The sequence below is a fragment of the Cetorhinus maximus genome, chromosome 23 (genome assembly GCF_964194155.1).
Source record: "Cetorhinus maximus chromosome 23, sCetMax3.hap1.1, whole genome shotgun sequence".
Lineage (NCBI taxonomy): Eukaryota > Metazoa > Chordata > Chondrichthyes > Lamniformes > Cetorhinidae > Cetorhinus > Cetorhinus maximus.
The window spans coordinates 54,422,750-54,449,618 of record NC_135901.1 but is presented as its reverse complement, the minus strand read 5'-3'; the positions used below and the strand labels follow the sequence as shown (position 1 = coordinate 54,449,618).

The 26,869-nt window shown below is 45.3% G+C and overlaps 2 protein-coding genes and 1 non-coding gene across 3 annotated transcripts in view; 2 read left to right on the top strand and 1 right to left on the bottom strand.

Moving 5' to 3' along the window:
* LOC144698562 (uncharacterized) overlaps nucleotides 1-26,869 on the bottom strand; it is a 1,040,782-nt gene that overhangs the window by 245,006 nt on the left and 768,907 nt on the right. The gene's annotated exons all lie outside the window — the stretch shown is intronic.
* On the top strand, nucleotides 1,427-1,566 carry LOC144698602 (U4 spliceosomal RNA). Its single transcript, XR_013580545.1, has one exon. It is a non-coding gene; the product is annotated as a U4 spliceosomal RNA (small nuclear RNA).
* Nucleotides 6,700-26,869, top strand: part of LOC144698049 (uncharacterized) — a 76,314-nt gene continuing 56,144 nt past the window's right edge. Inside the window, exons 1-2 of the mRNA XM_078569982.1 lie at nucleotides 6,700-6,871; nucleotides 6,956-7,307. Of these exons, the coding sequence (XP_078426108.1) occupies nucleotides 6,700-6,871; nucleotides 6,956-7,307 (524 nt within the window). The remainder of the gene's footprint in view (nucleotides 6,872-6,955; nucleotides 7,308-26,869) is intronic.

Below are 26,869 nucleotides of genomic sequence, written 5' to 3'. Positions count from 1 at the left end.
GGTGAATATAAAGTTCGAGGTTGCTGATTTAAATTTGATCGCTTTCTTTGCTCGACTGGAGTCTTCAAAAGATGGGTTGGAAAACACAGGTGGAGCAGCGCACACAGGTTAAAAACTCAATGAAATAGACGCGTATTATATCAGCACATGAATAAATATCGTGTTTCAGTACCTTTTAAGTAACAGATTGCTTTCATTTCTCCACTTAACATATTTGAGCCAAGTTTAATTATTGGCTCTGAAAGGTTGTATCATAATTACAACACTGTGGGTGTACCTACACCACAAGGACTGCAGCCGTTCAAGAAGGCAGCTCAATATCACCTTCTCAAGGGCAAGTAGGGATTGGCAATAAATGCTGTCTCACATTCTGTGCATGGATACACAAAACTGAAAAACTACTAATCACAAATTGAAAACAAGGCTGGGATCAAGTGAAATACAAGTCTGTAAAAATAACAATTGCAGAAGATGCATCTTGAAATTTTAAAGCAAAAAAACAAAGCTGGAAATGTTCAGCAGCATCAGCAGCTGGAGGTGCATGATTCATCAGAACTGCCCTGTCCAGTTCCCAACAATGTATCAACATGAAGCAGAAAACTCTCTTCTCCCTGCTCCCACTGCCCCTCACTGAGCCTGAACTGGGTATAATGTGTCAAGATGAAGCAGGAAACTCTCTTCTCCCTGCTCCCACTCCTCCTCACTGAGTCTAAACTGGTTACAATGTGTCAACATGAAGCAGAAAACTCTCTCCTCCCTGCTCCCACTGACCCTCACTGAGTCTGAACTGGGTACAATGTGTCAACATGAAGCAGGAAACTCTCTTCTCCCTGCTCCCACTCCTCCTGACTGAGCCTGAACTGGGTACAATGTGTCAACATGAAGCAGGAAACTCTCTTCTCTCTGCTCCCACTGCCCCTCACTGAGTCTGAACTGGGTACAATGTATCAACATGAAGCAGAAAACTCTCTCCTCCCTGCTCCCACTGCCCCTCACTGAGTCTGAACTGGATACAATGCACAAGGAGCCATTACTGTGTCCAGAGCTTTCTAAAATTATTATTTATAAATAACGTTCAAAGTGGTGTTAGTATTAGTTATGTTATAGCGGATTAACACAACCGTTTAAACTACCCTCTGGGAAGCTTGGACACGTGCTCCCTGCAGACAGGGCATCATTTCACTTCACAAGGTATTAGAAGCAGGATTAGCATACTCCCATCCCATAAGCCTTTCCTTCTCATTTCAACATTCCGGCTGGTAAATAATGTTTCAATCTGCTGATATAATTTTGGAAAATAAGTTATAACTGATAAACTCAATCCCAGGCGAGAATGTGCAATGTGCTGAAATCAATTCATTTTGCTCACCAGAAGTGTGAACAGTTTGCGTTTGCTAGACCACCGCTTGTCCGGGGAGACTCCATTAGCTTTGTGTAGTGGCGCTATTGTAGCTAATGAGGTTTAACTGAGGCGTGATAATTGCTTATTGAAAACTTTTCCCAATACTCTCTATGGTAACTTGTAACAAAGTCGCTATTAGCAATTTTTGGTAGTCTTTTCGGAGACTGTTTACATATGTGAAAAGATAGTAAAATAAACCCAGAGGATTCTGTTAATGTTCAGCAGGCAAGGCAGCATCTGTGAAGAGGTGAGTTTTCAGTATTTATTGGCTGTGTTGATTGAACTTTGTCAGTGCTGGGGTTACTAATGTTGGTTAGACATATTCATGAATTTGATTCTGTAACACTTGTATCACTAAATATTTTCTCACCATTTACATGTTGCTGCGTTTACCTGACTGAGGATTCAGCGGGAGTGTTGCTACTTTCTTTGATTTATGAATCTGTCCCCCTGCTGCCATTTGGCTTCTGATTAGAAAACAATTACATCTCCCATGTACTTACATCTAACCCATTAGAAACCTATCAAGTAATTGTATTCGAACAAACCATCAAGTACTCGCTCTTCTTCAGCTCTGCAGTAAGATAGGGAAAAGTAGAAAGCTGCAATTATCTGGCCCATTGCTCTCCAACAGCCAGCAGGGGAAAGTGGCAATTGCAGTTTCAATCAGCGGGTTACAGCCCTTCTCTGGGATGCAGATACTGCAACAGGGTCCAAATCTCCCACTGCACCAAGCACGGGCTCAGGAAATCGCAGGTAGATGATATCTGATTCACAAAAACCCGAGCAGTATTTACAGAATGCAAGAGTGAGTTAGTCACAAATAAAAGTAACACGCCACTTTCTAAATCTTTCCATTGGTTGTGTTCATTTCATCTTAAGTTCTGCTCGTGGGAAAATGGCTGAAAGAGAGGTTGGGAAATAACAGCTTGAAACCATTGTCTTCTCTCCCACTGCAATACTGATCCTACCAACATACAGGCATTTGGGGGAAATAATGAGTTTTAAGTCTCAGATTAGCTCCCTCATTATATACTTAGATGGATCTCGGAGCACTGGAGAAGATGCAAGAAACGATTACTGGAATTATGCTAAAATTGGAAAGTTATCTAATTCAAAAGAGATTGAACAGGTTAAAAAGGCTTTCTGTGGAGAAAAGGGTGAGGGATGACCTCAGCAAAGCCATTAATTTTGGAAAGGGGTTTGGAAGATGTTTCCACTTGCGGATAGACAAGAATCAATGTAAATTAGTCACCAATAAATCCAATGTCCAATTCAGAGGCAACGCCTTTAACCAGAGATAAAAGCAGGAAATGATGGAAATACTCAGCATTACTGGGAATGTCTGTGGATTAAGAACCAGAATTTATGTTTTCAGGTCTGTGCACTGATTCAGTACAGTTCTGCTGAAAGGTCACAGACCTCCGATGCCACCAGAGCTGTTTTAGTTCCAAAATATTGTGTTTTATTTCAGAGTTATAGCATCGCCTTTATCTTTTCTTTGAGTAGAATGTAGAACTCATTGCCAGAAGGATTAGAGATCCAAGTCTGAGCTGGACAATCCTGGGTAAAGTCACACTATGAAAACATAATTCATCAGCTGAATGTGGAAATGGATTCCCTCGATCACCTCATTAGTTGACACAGCAGCAGTCACATCTGATGGACAAAACTTTGCGAAGGGATTTTCTCAGCTTGGCCACCCGTTAACAATCCAGCTTTAAAAGTTCAAAGGATTTAATTCAAAACAGTCACGTCCTGACTGACAAGACGGAGTTTAAATGCTCGGCGTATGAAAGGAAAAATCACTTCTTTACCCGGACTGCTGAGAATCCAGTGAATTCACCTCTAACTGCAGGGGCTTGTTCTGCTGGTAATTACACCCAGGACAGAACTTTGGTGGAAGCCTTTGTACATTGACTGTTCAATTAATAGAATTAATAATTTTAAATTTTCTCTCTAAGCGTCCGATCATCATCGGAACATGAAAAATAATTTTATATGCAAGAATATCGGTCTCCAATGGCGGATCTGTCACCCAGCATTCAGAGCGGGGCAGAAAGTGTCCTATCCAGAACGCCAAGGCCTCGCGCATGCGCATTGTGGTGTGTAATTGGCACCTGCGCATTGCGGTCTCCTATCTGAACATGCGCAGTGCTGTCCTGTGACCGGTGCCTGCGAGCTGGTGAGAAAATGGCGACTGCAGCAGAAAAACAGAGTTAGTGGGTGGGCGGGACGAATGGAGCCAGCGGAGTGGGTAGGGAGGTTTCATAAACACTTGGTGCAGGCCGCAGAGCCTTAATAAGAAACTACCGGCCCCGCGCTTGCAGCGAACAGACCGGAAATGGCTGAATTTCCCCCTCTGCGCGGCCCGGCGGAGCGGCTGTGCAGCAGGGCGCATGCGCGGTCATCCTGGTCCAGGTAGCAGGAGGAGAGAATGTTGTGAATTTCTATCCTGGACTGACAGGGATGGATTTTTTTTATATAATCTTTTTACAGGATGTTGAATGGGAAGGATTTGCAGACGGGAAACTCAAACCAACATCACATCAAGATCGGACAGAATCACTCGATTCATCAGGACCTGAATATTATCGGCCTCTGAGCATAAGCATTGAGTTCCACTCAATCACTCATTGGGTAAAATTTTTTCCTCACAGGCCCCCTGTAGATCTTGCCTCAAGTCTTAAATCTATGTCTGTAATCCTTTTATGATCAACTAATGTGAACATCTTTATCTTATCTCAACCTATCATAAACTTGTACACCTCCATCAAATCTCTCCTCAATCCACTTTGCTCCAAGGAGAACAACCCCAGTTTCTCCAAACTAACCTTACAACTAAAATCCCTCATCCCTTACCCACTCTGGTAAATCTCGTCTGCCCCCTCTCAAGGACCCTCAAATCCTTCATAATGTGTGGTGATCACTGGTCATCACAGACCCAGATGTTCTGTGTTTGTGTCTGTGACATCATCTCAAATCGACAATTACACGGTGACATCACCCCGCTCCCCGGGTATTTCCTCCACTGGGAGATTTTTCTCTGACTCCAATGCTTCTGATATCTTTACAGCAGGAGATTTTAAATTTAAAAACTGAAATTGTTTCGGAGTTGAGTATTCTTGACTATTCATCCACAGTTTAGAGCTTTTAGTGCTGTGCTCTGTTATCTGTGAGAGGTTTCATGGCTCTGGGACTGGTGTGATCCCTTTACTGTGGATCTGAATCCATGTCCATCCATTGCTCTGTTTCACCTCTGCCCTCCCTGATCACCTCTCTGCTATTATCTAACTTTCTCTGTCACTAATTATGAGTGTATTTTAACTGTGTTTAGGATTTTACTGTTCCTTCTGTCCACTGTGTCTAAATGAGGTTTCCACTGCTGCCCATCCCCTGACCACGTGCTGCTGGCGCACCAGCTTTACCTTCCCACATTATCTTTCAGGAATTGTTTTTCCTGTGCTATAGTCCATTTCTCTTCCACTTTGGCACCTATATTGACCATCAAATTCTGCCCACCCTGAAATGGTAATTCATTAATTCTATTGTGTAATGGAACGTACCAACGTGTTTCACAGGAGTGTTAGAAAGCAACATTTGACGCGGAGCCACATGAAGAGGTATCAGGGCAGATGCACAAAAGTTTACTTAAAGAGGTGGGTTTTAAGGAGTATCTTAAAGGGGGAAAGTGAGTCGGAGAGGTTTCGGGAGGATATTCCAGAGCTTGTGGCCTTGGCAGCTGCTGGGGGAGACACGAAAGATGGAGCAGTAAAAATCAGGAATGCTGAGCAGGTCGGAATTAGAGAAGTGTAGATATCTCGGAGGGCTGTGAGGCTGGTGGAGATTACAGAGGCAAGGAGGGAGAGACCATGGAGAGATTTGAAAACGAGGATGAGAAATTTAAAATTGAGGTCCTCCTTAACCCAGAGCCTTTGTAAGTCGATGAGTACAGGGGTGATGGGTGAACCAGACTTGGTGCGGGTAAGCAGAGTTTTGGATTACAGGGAGGCTGAATGTGGGAGGCCGGCCAGAATTATGTTCGGATAATTAAGTCTAGACGGAACAAAGGAATGGATGACAGGTTGAGCAATTACATACAGGGATATGTGGAGAGTGTGGGAAAGGACTTTGATCAGATTGAATGTTAGAGCAGACTCGATGGGCTGAATGGCCTAGCCCTGCCCCTATGTTTCTATGAATGTCTGATTCAGCCTCAGACAGTTGTCAGCGAGAGGGATGGAGCCGGTGGTCAGGGAGTGGAGTTTGTAGCGGGGACTGAAGATAATGGCTTCAGTCTTCCCAATATTGAAATGGAGGAAATTTCTGTTCATCCAGTACTGGATGTCAGACGAGTCAGTATGGTGTGTGACTAGGAGGGGACCTTGGTGGTGATGGTGTTCACATACACCTGCTACCCTGGTCCTTTAGGTGGTGGAGGTTGAGTTTTCTGGAGACTTTGTTAAAGTTCTTGTTGTGTTGCAGATACCTTCACCCCCTGCCTCTCCCACCTCTCTCACCCTCTGCTTCCTGGTAGGCCAGAGTCTTGTGTAGGCCCAGACCGGATGGCAGGTTCCCTTCCCTGAAGGACATTAGTGAACCAGTTGGGTTTTTATGACAATCCAGTAGTTTTCATGGTCACTTTTTCCTCGTGCCGGCCCCACAAATTCCCAGATTCATTCAGCTCAATTTCACAACCTGCTTTTGTGTATTTGTGGGTTCTCCCTCACTCCCTTTTTTCTGTTTTAAATCATTTTCACAGGGTATTAGAAGGAGAGGATTTGCAGTCGGGCAACTGAAACCAAACATCACATCAGGATCTGACGGAGTCGCAAGATTTATCGTAACCTAAATATCATCGGATTTTGAACATGGAAGGAAAAGGCACCGTTCACAGTGGGGAGAAACCACAGAAATGTGGGGATTGTGGGAAGGAATTCAGATACCCGTCTAAGCTGGAAACTCATCGACGCAGTCACACTGGGGAGAGGCCATTCACCTGCTCTGAGTGTGGTAAAGGATTCAGTCAGTCATCCAGCCTGAAGACACACCAGCGAGTTCACACTGATAAGAGGCCTTTTAAATGCTCAGACTGTGGGAAGTGCTCTAAAAGTTCTGAGGAACTGATGCGTCATCACTGTGTTCACACTGACGAGAGACCATTCAGGTGCTCTCACTGTGGGACTGGGTTCAGGCGATCATCTGAACTCACTGTACACCAGCGAGTTCACACTGGGGAGAGACCATTCACCTGCTCCCAGTGTGGGAAGGGCTTCACTACCTCATCCAACCTACTGATGCACCAGCGAGTTCACACTGGGGAGAGGCCTTTTCAATGTCCATACTGTGGGAAATGCTATAAAAGTCCTGGGAATCTGATGTCCCATCAACATGTTCAATCTGATGAGAGACCTTTTAAATGCCCAGACTGTGGGAAATGCTATAAAAGTTCTGGTGAACTGATGCACCATCAACGTGTGAGCACTGACGAGAGACCGTTCAGGTGCTCTCACTGTGGGATTGGGTTCAGGCGATCATCTCAACTCACTGAACACCAGCGAATTCACACTGGGGAGAGACCTTTCACCTGCTCCAAGTGTGGGAAGGGATTCACTCAGTCATCCAGCCTGCTAACACACCAGCGAGTTCACACTGGGGAGAGACCATTCACCTGCTCTGTGTGTGGGAAGGGATTCACTCAGTCATCCCATCTGCTGAGACACCAGTGGGTTCACACTGGGGAGAGGCCGTTCATCTGCTCCATGTGTGGGAAAGGATTCACTCTTTCATCCCATCTGCTGACACACCAGCGGGTTCACACTGGGGAGAGGCCGTTCACATGTTCCGGGTGTGGGAAGAGATTCACTCGCTTATACCATCTTCTGAGACACCAGCAAGTTCACAAGTAACTGCAGTGATTGGAGTTTGCTGTGAAATTACATCCAAGACTGAACCATGTTCATGGGGGTCTCTTTCTGCTGATGTTAATAAACTCCAGGTCAGTTATAGGGAGTAATATCCTGGATAAAAGTCAAATAAATCATCTTTGTGTTAAACTCACCATGTGTCAAGTGTTTTTAATCTCTCAGACACAAGTTAGTTCCCTTTGAAGGGGTCTTCCTCACCCCCGTCTCCGCCATCCTCACCTCCAACAACAAGTGTGAGGAGCTCATGGGGCAGAAAATTACGCTCGGTGGGGCGAGAGTCCCGACGTCATCGCGCAGTCCCGCAATATTTCACGAACAATTAAGAAACCTGTAAGGCCACTAAGAAGTTAATTAAATTCAAATTTACGCTGCCCATCGAACCTAATGGTTGGCGGGCGGGCGAAAAGGCCAAGCGGCCTTTACCTTTTTCAGGAAACCTCATCCACGGGCGGGACGAGGTCACCTGAAGCAAATCAAATTTTACACTTGAATTCAAAGCATGAAACAAAAACAGAAAATGCTGGAAAAACTTAGCAGGTCTGACAGTATCTCTGGAGAGACAAACAGAGTTTTGCTTTTTTGCAAAAGTATTTTGCTTTTATCTTATTTAATTCACTGCCACTCTCTTCCAGGAATGCCTACCTTGAAGCAGTACTGCTCTGCAGTATTTTGCTTTTATCTTATTAATTCAGAACATCTTCCTGCTCATGTGACAGAGTGACATGAGGGGACATGTTTCATAACCTGTAAAAAATATTTATGTCTATATTTTTTCAAGTCAATCCATCTCCCTGAGACAGCTCTCTGCCTCAGGGAGATTATGTAGCTCGCTCTCACGTGCATGCACAAAGGTCACACTCGCCCAGCTCGCACTCCTCCCCCCGCCCGCACAGGCAGCGCTGAGCACTGCTGCTCACGTTTCACACAGCACAGGCCTTAATTGGCCCCCAGCATGAAATTGCCTTCCGGGCCTGATTGCAGGCAGCGGTCAGCTTCCCGACTGCCCCACTCGCCCCCGCCAAGCCCGCACAACAAGGGCAAAATTCTGCCCATGGAGCTTCTTTGTCACTAAGATTGAGAAAATCCAATCAGCTGCCTCTGATGCTTCCCTCCCTTCCACTAGCCCACCGGGACAAACTGTCTGAACCCTGAACCCACATTTTCTCCAGTTTCTCTCCCATCTCCCCTCATGCCCTCTCAGTGCTCATCTTGTCCATGAGACACACTTTCTGCTGTACTGACCCCACTCTCACTGATCTACTGATCACCCAACTTCTCCATGTTACCTGATATTATTCACAGATTTGTCTCTCTCTTCTGGTACTGTCCCTCTCACCTTTTAATCCACCATCCTGACCCATCCTAAAAGCAGTATCTATCTTTGCCCCCTCCTATTTCCCATCTCCATGCTACGACTAGGTGACGTCATCCAAAAGCACCGTGTTAGTTTACACATGTACACTGACAACCCCCAGCTCTACCTCACCACCATCCCTCTCCATTCCTCCACTGTTACTAAATTATCAAGCTGCTTATCCCACATCCAGTACTGGATGAGCAGAAATTTCCTCCAATTAAAAATTGAAGACAAAAGCCATTGTCTTCAATCACCACTATAAATTCCATCCCCTAACTACTGAGACCATCCCGATGAGTTATCATAAGGGTACGTTGTCCTATGTTTATCAACCCAGGAATATTTCTTCCTAAACAAGGAAGATAGAGAGAGAACTATTTCTGTAATGTTCATTAAATTTCTGAAGATTTTATAAAGTTAATTAGACAATTATTTCTCACAGATCTCTCCACCTTGAGAAGGGAATATCCTTTCTGACTTCTCACAACTGATTTCTGACTAACCTCACTATTTCTAAGCTACGAGCTTGTTTTCCTAATTTCTTGATGACAAACTGTAGATAACATACTAAAGCTACTAGAATGATCAGAATCAGCTACACAAACACTTGAGCTGCCACCAAGAATAAATGTCAAAACTTTTCCACTAAAATGTGATAACTATCAACTTAGATTCATCCTCCCCATCTGCTGATCATCCCACACAATTCTAAATTATTGACATGTTGTAATTACACCTGGTTCAAACAAAAGTTCATGCACAGACTTTAAGGATTCTTCAGCTCTCTGTTAACCTACATCCTCTTCGTGGATATTTTCTAAATCCAGATTCTATTTCCTTCTTCAAATTAATTTGACTCACTTTGATATGTTCAAGGTGTTTAATTCTTTCCTGAATGTTTGAGAGACAATTTTTATCTGGAATAGGTCTTACTGTATTGATAATTTAAAACGTTGTGTCATTCTACTGGCCACAATAATCACTCATGCCCTGTTTTTTCTTCTTCATTCATGGGATATGGGCTTCGCTGGCTGGGCCAGCATTTATTGCCCACCGCTAGTTCCACTTGAGAAGGTGGTGATGAGCTGCCTTCTTGAACCACTGCAGTCCATGTGGTGTAGCTACACCCACAATGCTGTTAGGAAGGGACTTCTAGGATTTTGAACCAACGACAGTGAAGGTTTGGCAATATATTTCCAATTCAGGATGATGGTTGACTTGGAGGGGAATTTCCAGGTGGTTGTGTTCCCATCTATCTGCTGCCCTATCCTTCTAGATGGTAGTGATCATGGGTTTGGATGGTGCTGACGAAGGAGCCTTGGTGAATTCCTGCAGTGGTCATCATCAAAGCCCATCTACTCTCATCAATTTTCTACCACTTGGCCCGTAGCTCTGTAAGCTGTGGTGTTTCAAGTGTTCATCTAAATGCTTCTTAACTGTTGTGAGGGTTCCTGCCTCTACCACTCCCTCAGGCACTGAGTCCCACATTTCACCTGGGCCTGGGGATTTATCCACTTTTAAGGCCGCCATTAGAGACTGAGTCTCAGTTAATCATTGTCTGAATCTGGGGATGGGAGGGTCAGATTCTGTTAGCAAATGGATTGAAAAATAAAAAAGACCAAGTTCCAGCTCATACCATTCGCACCTTATGATAACATAGTTATGGGTAATCTTGAGGATGGATAGAGTTGTATTAGAAGCATTTCAGGGAAGGTTCACTCAGCTGATTTCTGGGATGAAAGCGTTGTCTTTCTTTTAAAATTCATTCATGGAATGTAGGCTTCACCGACAGGTTCCAGATAGACCCCACCCTCTGGGTGAAAAGAAAATCCTCAAATCCCCTCTAAACCTTCTGCCCCTTAAATTAAATCTATGCCCCCCTGAGTATTGACCCCTCCACTAAAGAGAACAATGTCTTCCTATCCGCCCTATCTATGCCCCTCATAATTTTGTACACCTCTATCAGGTACCCCCTCAGCCTTCTCTGCTCCAAGGAAAACAACCCCAGCCTATCTAGTCTCTCTTCATAGCTGAAACTCTCCAGCCCAGGCAACATCCTGAGTGAATCTCCTCTGCACCCTCTCCATTGCAATCACATCCTTCCTATAGTGTGGCAAACAGAACTGCACAGAGTACTCCAAATGTGGGCTAACTAATGCTTTATACTGCTCCATCATAACATCCCTGCTCTTGCATTCAATGCCTTGACTAATATGTCGACAATGTTTGACATAAAGCTGATTGATTTAAGCTTTCTACAGGATATTAAACTCCAGCCCAGTGACAGGGATTATTAACATCAGCAGAAACAAACCCCAACTGTCGGAAAGAGCATGGTTCAGTCCTGGATGTGATTTGCAGCAACAATAACAGCAGAATCCAACCCCGGGAGTCACTTGTGAATACATTGGTCTGTCTGCAGGGTGGATTAATAACTGAATCCCTTCCCACACACGGAGCAGGTGAATGGCCTTTCTCCAGTGTGAACTCGCTGGTGTGTCAGCCGGAGGGGTTCCTTCCCACACACGGAGCAAGAGAAAGGCCTCTCTCCAGTGTGAACTTGCTAGTGTGTCAGCAAACCCGTTTTGCTTTTATAGCTTTTCACACAGTCGGCACGTTTAAAAGGTTTCTTTTCAGAGTGAACACGTTGATGTGATGTGAACTGGGTTAGTTGAGTGAATTTCTTCCCACACTTGGAGCAGTTGAATGGTTTCTGCCCAGTGTGAACTTGCTGGTGTGCCGGCAGAATCTTTCTGCTTTTGAAGCACTTTTCACAGTCAGAACATTTAAAAGGTCTCTTGTCAGAGTGCACAAGTTGATGTGAAGTGAGGGTACTTAACTGAGTGAATCCCTTCCCACAGTCAGTGCAGGTTCGTGGCCTCTTCCCAGTGTGAACTCGCTGGTGTATCAGCAGATTCCTTTTGCTTTTAAAGCTCTTCTCATAGTCGCAAAATTCAATAGGTCTCATGTCTGAGCAAACAAGTTGATGTGAAGTGAGGTGGGTTCGTAGAGTGAATCCCTTCCCACACTCGGAGCAGATGAAAGGCCTCTCCCCAGTGTGAGTGCGCTGATGAGTTTCCAGCTCAGATGGGGATCTGAATCCTAACCCACAGTCCCCACATTTCCACGGTTTCTCCATGGTGTCAGTGTCCCCGTGTCTCTCCATATTGGACGATCAGTTGAATCCTTGTCCACACACAGAACACTTGCACAGTTTCTCCCCGCTGTGAATGGTGAGATGTTTTTTTCAGGTAGTGTAACAGATTAAAGCTCTTTCCACAGTCAGTTCACTGGAGCACTCTCACTCGGGCGTGTCTGTGTCTCGGTGCTTTGCCAATCACACTGACGTTTGAAATCTTTTCCCACAGACAGAAGAGACAAATATTTCTCCTTCCACAGTCAAAGATCAATGTTATTCAGGTCCAACGTCGGGAGTTATAGACCAGTCAGCCTGACGTCAATCGTGCGGAAAATTCTAGAGTCCATTATAAAAGATTTAATAGCTGAGTACTCGGAAAAATAAAGTGACAGAATGGGACAGAGTCAACGTGGATTTATGAAAGGGAAATCATGCTTGACAAATCTACTGGAATGTTTCGAGGATGAAACAAGTAGAGTTGATGAGGGGGAGCCAGTGGATGTGGATTACTTGGACTTTCAGAAGGCTTTCGACAAAGTCCCACATAAGAGATCAGCGTGTAAAATTAGAGCACATAGGATTGGAGGTAGTGTATTGAGAGATATAGAAAACTGGTTGGCAGACAGGAAACAAAGAATAGGAATAAATGGGTCTTTTTCCAAATGGCAGGCAGGCAGTGACTAGAGGGGTAGCGCAGGGATAGGTACTGGGACCCCAGTTTTTCACAATATATATCAATGATTTAGATGAGGGAATTAAATGTAATATCTCCAAATTTGCAGATGACACAAAGCTGGGTGGGAAGGTGAGCGGTGAGGAGGGAGCAGAGATGCTTCAGTGTGATTTAGACAAGCTGAGTGAGTAGGCAAATGCATGGCAGATGCAGTATAATTTGGATAAATATGAGGTTATCCACTTTGGTAGCAAAAACAAGAAGGAATATTATTATCTGAATGGCTATAAATTGAGAGAGGGAAATGTGCAACGAGACCTGGGTGTCCTCGTACACCAGTTGCTGAAGGTAAGCATACAGGTGCAGCAGGCGGTAAAGGAGGCAAATGGTATGTTGGCCTTCATAGCGAAAGCATTCAAGCACAGGATTAGGGATGTCTTGCTGCAATTATACGGGGCCTTGGTGAGACCATACCTGGAATATTGTGTGCAGTTTTATACTCCTTATCTGAGGTAGGATGTTCTTGCTATAGGGAGAGTGCAGCGAAGGTTTACCAGACTGATTCCTGGGATGGCAGGACTGACATATGAGGAAAGATGGAGTTAGTTAGGATTAAATTCGCTGGAGTGAAGGAGAATGAGGCGGGATCTCATAGAAACCTATAAAATTCTCACAGGACAAGGCAGGGGAGATGCAGAAGGATGTTCCCGATGGTGGGGGTGTCCAGAACCAGGGGGTACAGTCTGAGGATATGGGGTAGACCATTTAGGACTGTGATGAGGAGAAGTTTCTTCACCCAGAGAGTGGTGAGCCTGTGAAATTCGCTACCACAGGAAGTAGTTGAGGCCAAAACCTTGAATGTTTTCAAGAAGGAGTTACAAATAGCTCTTGGAGCGAAAGGGATCAAAGGATATGGGGAGAAAGTGGGAGCAGGTTATTGAGTTGGATGATCAGCCATGATCAGAATGAAAGGTGGAGCAGGCTCGAACGGCCGAATGGCCTGCTCCTGCTCCTATTTTCTATGTTTCCTGCTGAATCGAGTGACACTGTCAGATCTTGATGTGATGTTTGGTTTGAGTTTCCAATCTGCAAATTATCTCCCTCTTGTACCCTGTAAAAGCAGTTTACAAAAATATTCACTGTATGTACAGGATAGAAATTCAAAGCAGAAAATTCGAGTTTCTTTGGTACATTATTCACCCAAACATGTGGTTCAATCAAACTGAAAGAAGCTCAAATCAGCAACAAAGTCCCAACAAAAGCAAAGGGAACCTTCCTAACTCAACCAGGATGTTGTTTCCAGTGTCTATGAGACACTCTGTACCCTGAGGTGCCCACCGGTTGTGGGAGGTATCAAGCGTACCGGTGGATACTGCATGTTCCCTCACCAGGGACACCCGGGCACGGACAAGACCATGGAAGAGTGGTCGGCAGCCAGTGTGACCAGACCCGTCCTGGATCTAGAAATCCCTGTGTTAAACAGGCCCATGAACAGTTACAGGAGAAGATTCTCTGATTTAACAAACCCACCACCTCCCACCCGCCGCCCCCCCCCCCCCCACCCCAACCCCCACTTACACTGGGCAGCCAGAGATTAGGATTGTGGGGCTGAAGTATCGCCAGAGGTTGAGGATCAGCACATCTCACCCTGAATATGTAAATGTCCCATGGACTCACTCACTGTTACATCCACAAGAAGGCCGCGCATGCGCCCTGCTCCCTGCTGAAACAGGATGGCGGCCGTTACCCTGGGTCTGGGTCTCGGGGAAAAAAAAAATAAAAACTCAATAAAATTAGTGATCAAATTATAGAGAAACCTGAACATAAGAGAACATCCATTATCCACCGGAAAGATGGGGAGTGGAAATTGTCCATCTCAGTATCGTCAATAGATACTTAATGAGGGGACATTATTCTCTGTGTCTTTCCCGGACCTGGAGATGGAAAAGGGGCAAATGAATGAACTTTAAACACCTCGTCCACTTGGCACAGAAACTGTCAGAAACTCAGAATAGAAACCACATGGAACAAAATACTGACAAATACTCAACTGTTGGCTAAAAATAAATAAAAATATATATTGGGGGAGACGGTGCCACAGTGGGAATGTCACTGGACTAATAATCCAGAAAACCAGCTTAATGCTTTGGGGACAGGGGTTCAAATCCCACCACAGCAGCTGGTGGAATTTAAAATAATTATTAAATCTGGAATTGAAAGTGAGTCTCAATAAGGGCGACAATTCAGCCATTGTCAATTGTCATAAAAACCAACCTGGTTCACTAATGTCCTTTCAGGAAGGAAATCTGCCGTCCTTACCTGGTCTTACATGTGACTCCAGATCCACATTGAAATGTGGTTACTCTTAATAACCCTCTGAAATGGTGTGGCAAGCACTTGCCTCAAGGGCAACAAATGCTGGCCCTGCCCACATTCCATGAAAGAAAGTTTTTAACACCACCGCCACTGAATGGCTGCAATTTCGGAAGGAAGTGAAGACAGAGGGTCCAAAAAAGATGTAAGAGAACGGCCCATTTCCAAGGATAACAAACCAACTTCACCTCGCCTAATTGAAGTTCCGATGTCTCGTGAATCTATTCTGCACACTCTCTAATACCTCACATTCTTCCTAAAGCTCAGAATTGGACACAATGCTGCAGCTGGCTTCAAAGCAGTGTTTTATTCAGGTTTATTCTAACTTGGTTGATTTTGTACTTTATTCCCGTATTCATAAAGCCCAGGATTCCACATGCTTTATTCACTGCTTTCTCAGCCTGCCCCGCCATCTTCAATGATTTGTGCACATAAAGCCCCAGATTACGCTGCTCCTGCACCTTTTTACACTTGTATCCTTTATTTTATATTGCCTCTCCTTGTTCTTCCTACCAAAATGAATCATTTCACACCTCTCTGAATGAAATTTTATCTGCCACCTGTCTGCCCATTCCACCATCGTGTCTACGTCCTGTTGAGGTTTATCACCACCCTCCCCACTGTAAACACAACTTGAAAATTTGGTGTCGTTTGCAAATTTTGAAATGCAGCCCTGCACACACAAGTCTAAATCATTAATATATATCAAGAAATCAGTGTCTGACCACCGACCCCTTGTGATCCCGCTGTATACTTTTCCTCAATTTGAAAAAGCAACCGTTCACCATGCATGTTGTTGCCTGTCACACAGCCAATGCTGCCTCTGCCCCATGGATTTTAACTCTGCTAACAAGCCCGTTACTTGGCACTGTATCAAATGCCGTTTAGCAGTTCATGTGCACATCAACCGTGTTACCCTCATCATCATTCTCTGTTGCCTTATCAAAAACTCAAGAAATTTAGTTCAACACAATTGTCCTGAAAAAAATGTACAAGTGACCTAATTTCGACCTGAATTGCCGCTTCTAAATGCTTTCCCACACAGAGGTTAAACTGACTGGTCTGTCAATGCTGGGCTGACCCTTCCATTTAAGATTACTAAGGATTTAATATTAGTGCCAGGAAGTGTGGGGAAAATGTGAGGAGTTGTGAAATTGTAACATTTAAAGACACTGATAACTGATAAATAGGTCAATAAATAATCAGTTTTCAAGACATAAAGTACAGATAAATTAATTTATGAATAACTGAATTGAATTATTAATAATGTCAGGTAGAGTGCTTGGAATGGAGAAACGAAAATTACTGCAATGCTTAAAATATGAAATGAAAAGATTAAAAACTGGAAACACTCAGCAGGTCTGGAAGATTCTGTAGAGAGAGAAACAGAATTAACGTTTCAGGTCTGTGAGCCATTGAAAGGGGGGAGGTGGAAGAGGAACATAAAGGAAGGGCTATGAAAGGCTGCAGGGCGAGAGAGATTAACTGACAAAAGGTTTCATGATGCAAGGTCAAAGGGAGTGGTAATGGGACAATTAAAAACACAAAAGCTGTTTCTAGATTAGGTGTGAATGGCACGATAACAACAGTCTGAATGCAATGTGAAGAAAATGAGAGAAATAAGAAAGGAAAACTAGGACTCAAAGAAATAAGGAACAAATGAGGGCAGAGATAATTACTTGGTTAAACAGGGATCCAGGGACAAAAGCAGAAGGTGGGATTCACTTTCAATGGAGCAGCGGGATAGAGACAAGTCAGAGAATCAAAGAATGGTTGCAGCAAAAGAAGGAGGCCATTCAGCCAGTCGTGTCTGTATTAGGCCCCTGAAGGGACAATTTACCTAAGCCGCGTCCCTGCCTTTGCCCCATAGCCCTGCAATTAAACAAGATTGAACAAGTCTTAAACAAAACTTGTATGAAACAAGATATTTCCGCGAAGGGACAGCAGAAAAAAAAAGAAAAGCAACTTGTTTACAGAGTGTATCGGGCGTGGGGAGCAGCATAATGTACCTGTGCAAGTCAGTGAGGATCCCCAAGGTCCATCAGCCGTCTGCATGCAGTGTTTAGTGGGCCCTGGGGGAGGGGAGGATGGAACCATTTGGGACAAAGCACAGGGTGGGAGGTCACCCCTCCCCCACTGTCCTGGTCACACGAAGGACTCACCTTGGACTGTCCCACACCTGGACCGGGCGGTGTCAAGGTGCAGGAAGCTGCAAGCTGGTAGGTTGAGCTGTGAACTGGGCGGAGTTGGGGGGTTTGAGTGACAGGTCTGGGGCTATATCAGAGCAGGCACAGTCACTGCTCCCTCTTTTCCTCGTGGAAGTTTGACTGGAATCGTGTTGGTGAGTGTTTCTAAACTCTGCCTCACTATCCCGGGAATGGAGGTGGATTGGAGGTTGCTGTCAGTGTTGGATTATATTGTTTCTCCTCATTCTTCCCGCTTCTTCCACTCCCAGTTCCAGGCTGCAGGTCCCGGTGATTCTGGATGCGGGACAGTTGTTAGTCCCGGCCCTGGTGTGGGTGCGCAAGCGCAGATGCGCGGCTTATTGTTCTGTAATAATGGCGGGTGATCGTCCTCCTGTATTTTGCTGCAGTTCTTCTCCTCCATGACTCTCCCGGCGCCATAGTTGCCACCTGCCGATTGCGGCAACCGACCTTCGGTCAGGAAATGAACAACTTTTAGATAGAGCCGTTTCTGGGGCGCATAGCATTATGGGAACCTTGCCCGCCATTAGTTGGCGGACGTCGCCGAAAGTTTTCGTGCAGTCTGAAGGCAGGTCAGCGACCTGAGCACCTACTTCTGTTTCTTCATCTGTTCATGTTGTCTAACCTGCTGGATATTTAAAATATTTTATCTCTTAACTTCAGATCCAGCCTTGCAGATCGTTGCTTTCGATTTATTGTTTTATGGAGCCAAGTCTAGAAACACAGACAGGCCAATTAGGAGCCAGTTTGAAATCGAGTTTGTTGTTTCAACAGTTTTGAGCTGGAGAGGAGTTGGCGGAGAAACTGCTGGGTTAAAGCCCGGGGACTTTGAAAACCAATCGGGCCCAGCAATTTCCAATGTGAGAATGTGATGGGAGGGAGATTCTGGGGGTGATCAGGTTGTTGAGCAGGCACTGTCCATTATATCTAAGAGCATTGTTTTAATAACAAGTATCTCTATCGCTTATTTTTATCAGAGATTTATTGTTAACTCCATTCCTGGTAATTGGAAGTCACTAACAAGACCAGCAGATATTGTCACTCCCCAGTTGTGTGTTGGTCAGGTGTTGGTGGACCTTCTTCCTGAACCGTTGCAGCCACAGTGGTGAAGATGCTCCCAGAAAGTTGTTTGGGAAGGAGTTACAGGACTTTCAGTCAATGATATTATATGTCCAAATCAACAACAATATTTGCATTTATATAGCACGCTGAACATAACAAAACATTCCAAAGTATACTGGAATATTTAAAACTGAAGCACGTGGGCAGATGATCAACAGCTTGGTCAAAGAGGTTGGTTTTAAGGAGAGTCTTAAAGGAATGTTCCACATACCCCATAAAGAGACAGGCATAGCTGGGGCCCATGCGGTACCCATAGCCACACCTTTTATTTGGAGGAAGTGAGAGGAGTTAAAGGAGAAATTGTTCAGCGTGAGAACAAGTTCAGCCAGACGGAGGAGAGTAGTGGTAGATGGGGATTGTTCGGGCCTCTGTTCAAGGAAGAAGCTAAGGGCCCTCAGATGGAGGTGTAGAGGGATTGGACGTCCATGGTGAAGAGGAAGCGGTTGGGGCCAGGGAACTGGAAATTATTGATGTGACGTAAGGTGTCAGAGGAATCACGGATGTAAGTGGGAAGGGACTGGACAAGGGGAGAGAGAAGGGAGTCAAGATAACGAGAAATGAGTTCCGTGGGGCAGGAACAGGCTGACACGATTGGTCTGCCGGGACAGTTCTGTTTGTGGATTTTGGGTAGGAGGTAGAAGCAGGCCGTCCGAGCTTAGGTGACTATCAGGTTGGAAGCTGTGGGAGGAAGATCTCTAGAGGAGATGAGGTCAGTGACAGTCCTGGAAACAATGGCTTGATGTTCTGTGGTGGGGTCATGGTCCAGGTAGAGGTAGAAGGAAGTGTCTGCGAGTTGACGCTCAGCCTCCACGAGGTAGAGGTCAGTGTGCCAGACAACAACAGCACCACCCTTGTCAGCGGGTTTGATGACAATGTTGGGGTTGGACCTGAGAGAACGGAGTGCAGTAAGTTCAGAGAGAGACAGATTAGAATAGGTGAGAGGAGCAGAGAAATTGAGATGACTAATGTCACGCAGACAGTTCTCAATGAAAAGATCAAGAGAAAGTAAGAATCCAGAGGGAGGGGTCCAGGTGGAGGGAGAATATTGGAGGTGGGTAAAATGATCCGTTGAACTGGGAGAGGACTCCTGCCCAAAGAAGTGAGCACGGAGACGAAGACGGTGGAAGAAGAGTTCAGCATCGTGCCGAACCCAAAATTCATTGAGATGAGGGCGTAAGGGTATGAAACTAAGTCCTTTGCTGAGCACTGAACGTTCAGCATCGGAGAGGGGAAGGTCAGGTGGTATAGTGAATACGCGGCTGGGGCTGGGATTGGAAGATGGGGTGGGGACGGAGGGACAAGCAGGGGTGGAGGGTCTTAGATGGGTGTTGGTGTCGATGACTTGTTGGAGCTTGCATTCCTTAGCACTTGAGAAAAAGAGAAAAAGTTTCTTGTTGAGGCATTGGATGAGATGAAGAATAAAATGAAACTGGGGGCACACGCAGCTTTTAAAAAGGGTGCGGCAGTGCTGCTGGAGGGAGAGGTCGAGTGTGTTCATATGGCGGCGCATGGCACTAAGTGTGGATCTCAGAATGCGACGGGAACAGCAGTTCGAGAAACGTTTTATGTCTCGGAGATACCTGTAATCCTGGGTGGGTTCGAAACAAGAGGGATGGAATTTCAGTCGAAATCCACGTGGGGTGAGTCGGAGACAGAGACAGTCACTGAGAAAGGAAAAATGGCTGTGAAAGCGGGTTTTAGTAAACACCTTGTCAAACACCAGGAGAGAAATGGAAAGCAATGAAGGTGAACAAGGCAGAAGAGACAGGCGGAAATCCTGTCGGAGAGCAGAGCAATACGTCTTCAAGGTAGGCATTTCTTGAAGAGGAGTGGCAGTCAATTAAACATAGAGATAAAAACAAAAAACTACTGCGGATGCTGGACATCCAAAACAAAAACAGAATTACCAGGAAAAACTCAGCAGGTCTGGCAGCATCGGCGGAGAAGAAAAGAGTTGACGTTTTGAGTCCTCATGACCCTTCAGCAGAACTGAGTAAAGTTAGGAGAGGGGTGAAATATAAGCTGGTTTAAGGTGGGGGGGTGGGTTGGGGGTGGGGGGGGTGGGGGTGCGTGGGGTGGGTGGGGGGAGAGAAGTTGTGGGGGGTGGTTGTAGGGACAAGCAAGCAGTGTTAGGAGCAGATAATCAAAAGATGTCACAGACAAAAGGAACAAAGAGCTGTTAAAGGTGGTGATATTATCTAAGAGAATGTGCTAATTAAGAATGAATGGCAGGACACTCAAGGTACAGCTCTAGTGGGGGTGGGGTGGAAAGAGTGACAGGGTATTACAGTTATAGATTTAAAAATAATGGAAATAGGTGGGAAAAGAAAAATCTATATAAATTATTGGAAAAAACAAAAGGGAGGGGGAAGAAACAGAAAGGGGGTGGGGATGGGGGAGCGAGTTTAAGATCTAAAGTTGTTGAATTCAATATTCAGCCCGGAAGGCTGTAAAGTGCCTAGTCGGAAGATGAGGTGCTGTTCCTCCTGTTTGCGTTGGGCTTCACTGGAACAATGCAGCAAGCCAAGGACAGACATGTGGGCAAGAGATCTGGGTGGAGTGTTAAAATGGCAAGCGACAGGGAGGTTTGGGTCTTTCTTGCGAACAGACCGCAGGTAGAACACCTGTTTGCCAATGTGGTCGCACAGTTTGCGTTTGGTCTCTCCAATGTAGAGGAGACCGCATTGGGAGCAACGAATGCAGTAGACTAAGTTAGGGGAAATGCAAGTGAAATGCTGCTTCACTTGAAAGGAGTGTTTGGGCCCTTGGACGGTGAGGAGAGAGGAAGTGAAGGGGCAGGTGTTGCATCTTCTGCGTGGGCATGGGGAGGTGCCATAGGTGGGGGTTGAGGAGTAGGGGGTGATGGAGGAGTGGACCAGGGTGTCCCGGAGGGAACGATATGATTACTTTTAAATCTATAACTGTAATACCCTGTCAGTCTTTCCACCCCACCCCCACTAGAGCTGTACCTTGAGTGTCCTGCCATTCATTCTTAATTAGCACATTCTCTTAGATAATATCACCACCTTTAACAGCTCTTTGTTACTTTTGTCTGTGACACTTTTTGATTATCTGCTCCTATCACTGCTTGCTTGTCCCTACAGCCACCAGCCCCCCAACTTCAACCCCCCCACCCACCCACACCACCCCCCCACCCCCCACCAACCCCACCTTAAACCAGCTTATATTTCACCCCTCTCCTAACTTTACTCAGTTCTGCTAAAGGGTCGTGAGGACTCGAAACGTCAACTCTTTTCTTCTCTGCCGATGCTGCCAGACCTGCTGAGTTTTTCCAGGTAATTCTGTTTTTGTTTTGGATTTCCAGCATCCGCAGTAGTTTTTTGTTTTTGTCAAAGTTCTTCTTGTGTTGCAGATATCCCTTCACCTCTGCCTCTCCCACCACCCTCTCCCTCTGCTTCCTGTTAGGCCAGAGTCTTGTGTAGGCCCAGACCGGATGGCAGGTTCCCTTCCCTGAAGGACATTAGTGAACCACTTGGGCATTTATGACAATCCAGCACTTTTCATGGTCACTTTTTCCTCGTGCCGGCCCCACAAATTCCCAGATTCATTCAGCTCCAGTTCACAACCTGCCTTTGTGTTTTTGTGGGTTCTCTCTCACTCCCTTTTTTCTGTTTTAAATCAATTTCACAGCGTATTAGAAGGGGAGAATTTTCAGTCGGGAAACTGAAACCAAACATCACATCAGGATCTGACGGAGTTGCACAATTTATCGTAACCTAAATATCATCGGATTTTGAACATGGAAGGAAAAGGCACCGTTCACAATGGGGAGAAACCACAGAAATGTGGGGATTGTGGGAAGGGATTCAGATACCCATCTGAGCTGGAAACTCATCGACGCAGTCACACTGGGGAGAGGCCATTCACCTGCTCTGAGTGTGGTAAGGGATACAGTCAGTCATCCAGCCTGAAGACACACCAACGAGTTCACACTGATAAGAGGCCTTTTAAATGCTCAGACTGTGGGAAGTGCTCTAAAAGTTCTGAGGAACTGATGCGTCATCACTGTGTTCACACTGATGAGAGACCATTCAGGTGCTCTCACTGTGGGACTGGGTTCAGGCGATCATCTGAACTCACTGTACACCAGCGAGTTCACACTGGGGAGAGGCCTTTTCAATGTCCATACTGTGGGAAATGCTATAAAAGTCCTGGGAATCTGATGTCCCATCAACGTGTTCACTCTGACGAGAGACCTTTTAAATGCCCAGACTGTGGGAAATGCTATAAAGGTTCTGGTGAACTCATGCTCCATCAACGTGTTCACACTGACGAGAGACCGTTCAGGTGCTCTCACTGTGGGACTGGGTTCAGGCGATCATCTCAACTCACTGAACACCAGCGAATTCACACTGGGGAGAGACCTTTCACCTGCTCCAAGTGTGGGAAGGGATTCACTCAGTCATCCAGCCTGCTAACACACCAGCGAGTTCACACTGGGGAGAGACCATTCACCTGCTCTGTGTGTGGGAAGGGATTCACTCAGTCATCCCATCTGCTGAGACACCAGTGGGTTCACACTGGAGAGAGGCCGTTCATCTGCTCCATGTGTGGGAAAGGATTCACTCTTTCATCCCATCTGCTGACACACCAGCGGGTTCACACTGGGGAGAGGCCGTTCACATGTTCCGGGTGTGGGAAGGGATTCACTCGCTTATACCATCTTCTGAGACACAAGCAAGTTCACAAGTAACTGCAGTGATTGGAGTTTGCTGTGAAATTACATCCAAGACTGAACCATGTTCATGGGGGTCTCTTTCTGCTGATGTTAATAAACTCCAGGTCAGTTATTGGGAGTAATATCCTGGATAAAAGTCAAATAAATCATCTTTGTGTTAAACTCTCCATGTGTCAAGTGTTTTTAATCTCTCAGACACAAGTTAGCTCCCTTTGAAGGGGTCTTCCTCACCCCCGTCTCCTCCATCCTCACCTCCAACAACAAGTGTGAGGAGCTCATGGGGCAGAAAATTACGCTCGGTGGGCGAGAGTCCCGACGTCATCGCGCAGTCCCGCAATATTTCACGAACAATTAAGAAACCTGTAAGGCCACTAAGAAGTTAATTAAATTCAAATTTACGCTGCCCATCGAACCTAATGGTTGGCGGGCGGGCGAAAAGGCCAAGCGGCCTTTACCTTTTTCAGGAAACCTCATCCACGGGCGGGACGAGGTCACCTGAAGCAAATCAAATTTTACACTTGAATTAAAAGCATGAAACAAAAACGGAAAATGCTGGAAAAACTTAGCAGGTCTGACAGCATCTCTGGAGAGACAAACAGAGTTTTGCTTTTTTGCAAAAGTATTTTGCTTTTATCTTATTTAATTCACTGCCACTCTCTTCCAGGAATGCCTACCTTGAAGCAGTACTGCTCTGCAGTATTTTGCTTTTATCTTATTAATTCAGAACATCTTCCTGCTCATGTGACAGAGTGACATGAGGGGACATGTTTCATAACCTGTAAAAAATATTTATGTCTATATTTTTTCAAGTCAATCCATCTCCCTGAGACAGCTCTCTGCCTCAGGGAGATTATGTAGCTCGCTCTCGCGTGCATGCACAAAGGTCACACTCGCCCAGCTCGCACTCCTCCCCCTGCCCGCACAGGCAGCGCTGAGCACTGCTGCTCACGTTTCACACAGCACAGGCCTTAATTGGCCCCCAGCATGAAATTGCCTTCCGGGCCTGATTGCAGGCAGCGGTCAGCTTCCCGACTGCCCCACTCGCCCCCGCCAAGCCCGCACGACAAGGGCAAAATTCTGCCCATGGAGCTTCTTTTTCACTAAGATTGAGAAAATCCAATCAGCTGCCTCTGATGCTTCCCTCCCTTCCACTAGCCCACCGGGACAGACTGTCCGAACCCTGAACCCACATTTTCTCCAGTTTCTCTCCCATCTCCCCTCATGCCCTCTCAGTGCTCATCTTGTCCATGAGACTCACTTTCTGCTGTCCTGACCCCACTCTCACTGATCTACTGATCACCCAACTTCTCCATGTTAGCTGATATTATTCACAGATTTGTCTCTCTCTTCTGGTAATGTCCCTCTCACCTTTTAATCCACCATCCTGACCCATCCTAAAAGCAGTATCTATCTTTGCCCCCTCCTATTTCCCATCTCCATGCTACGATTAGGTGCCGTCATCCAAAAGCACCGTGTTAGTTTACACATGTACACTGACAACCCCCAGCTCTACCTCACCACCATCCCTCTCCATTCCTCCACTGTTACTAAATTATCAAACTGCTTATCTCACATCCAGTACTGGATGAGCAGAAAATTCCTCCAATTAAAAATTGAAGACAAAAGCCGTTGTCTTCAATCACCACTACAAATTCTATCCCATAACTACTGAGACCATCCCGATGAGTTATCATAAGGGTACGTTGTCCTATGTTTATCAACCCAGGAATATTTCTTCCTATACAAGGAAGAGAGAGAGAGAGAACTATTTCTGTAATGTTCATTAAATTTCTGAAGATTTTATAAGGTTAATTAGATAGTTATTTCTCACAGATCTCTCCACCTTGAGAAGGGACTATCCTTATGACTTCTCACAACTGATTTCTGACTAACCTCACTATTTCTAAGCTACAAGCTTGTTTTCCTAATTTCTTGATGACAAACTGTAGATAACATACTAAAGCTACTAGAATGATCAGAATCAGCAACACAAACACTTCAGCTGCCACCAAGAATAAATATCAAAACTTTTCCGCTAAAATGTGATAACTATCGACTTAGGTTCATCCTCCCCATCTGCTGATCATCCTACACAATTCTAAATTATTGACATGTTGTAATTACATATGGTTGAAACAAAAGTTTATGCACAGACTTTAAAGATTCTTCAGCTCTCTGTTAACCTACATCCTCTTCGTGGATATTTTCTAAATCCAGATTCCATTTCCTTCTTCAAATTAATTTGACACACTTTGATATGTTCAAGTTGTTTAATTCTTTCCTGAATGTTTGAGAGACAATTTTTATCTGGAATAGGTCTTACTGTACTGATAATTTAAAACGTTGTTTCATTCTACTGGCCACAATAATCTCTCATGCCCTGTTTTTTCTTCTTCATTCATGGGATATGGGCTTCGCTGGCTGGGCCAGCATTTATTGCCCACCGCTAGTTCCACTTGAGAAGGTGGTGATGAGCTGCCTTCTTGAACCACTGCAGTCCATGTGGTGTAGGTACACCCACAATGCTGTTAGGAAGGGACTTCTAGGATTTTGAACCAACGACAAATAAGGAATGGCAATATATTTCCATTTCAGGATGATGAGTGACTTGGAGGGGAATTTCCAGTTGTTTGTGTTCCCATCTATCTGCTGCCCTTATCCTTCTAGATGGTAGTGATCATGGGTTTGGATGGTGCGTTCGAAGGAGCCTTGGTGAATTCCTGCAGTGGTCATCATCAAAGCCCATCTACTCTCATCCATCTTCCACCACTTGGCCCGTAGCCCTGTAAGCTGTGGTGTTTCAAGTGTTCATCTAAATACTTCTTAACTGTTGTGAGGGTTCCTGCCTCTACCACTCCCTCAGGCACTGAGTCCCACATTTCACCTGGGCCTGGGGATTTATCCACTTTTAAGGCCGCCATTAGAGACTGAGTCTCAGTTAATCATTGTCTGAATCTGGGGATGGGAGGGGAAGATTCTGTTAGCAAATGGATTGAAAAATAAAAAAGACCAAGTTCCAGCTCATACCATTCGCACCTTATGATAACATAGTTATGGGTAATCTTGAGGATGGATAGAGTTGTATTAGAAGCATTTCAGGGAAGCTTCACTCAGTTGATTTCTGGGATGAAAGCGTTGTCTTTCTTTTAAAATTCATTCATGGGATGTAGGCTTCACCGGCAGGTTCCAGATAGACCCCACCTTCTGGGTGAAAAGAAAATCCTCAAATCGCCTCTAAACCTTCTGCCCCTTAACTTAAATCTATGCCCCCCTGAGTATTGACCACTCCACTAAAGAGAAAAATGTCTTCCTATCCACCCTCTCTATGCCCCTCATAATTTTGTACACCTCTATCAGGTAATCCCTCAGCCTTCTCTGCTCCAAGGAAAACAACCCCAGCCTATCTAATCTCTCTTCATAGCTGAAACTCTTCAGCCCAGGCAACATCCTGAGTGAATCGCCTCTGCACCCTCTCCAGTGCAATCACATCCTTCCTATAGTGCGGCAAACAGAACTGCGCAGAGTACATCAAATGTGGCCTAACTAATTCTTTATACTGCTCCATCATGACGTCCTTGCTCTTGCATTCAATGCCTCGACTAATATGTCGACAATGTTTGACACAAAGCTGATTGATTTAACCTTTATGCAGGATATTAAACTCCAGCCCAGTGACAGGGATTATTAACATCAGCAGAAACAAACCCCAACTGTCGGAAAGAGCATGGTTCAGTCCTGGATGTGATTTGCAGCAACAATAACAGCAGAATCCAACCCCGGGAGTCACTTGTGAATACATTGGTCTGTCTGCAGGGTGGATGAATGACTGAATCCCTTCCCACACACGGAGCAGGTGAATGGACTTTCTCCAGGGTGAACTCGCTGGTGTGTCAGCTGGAGAGATGGAAGAATGAATCCCTTCCCACACATGGAGCAAGTGAAAGGCCTCTCTCCAGTGTGAACTCGCTGGTGT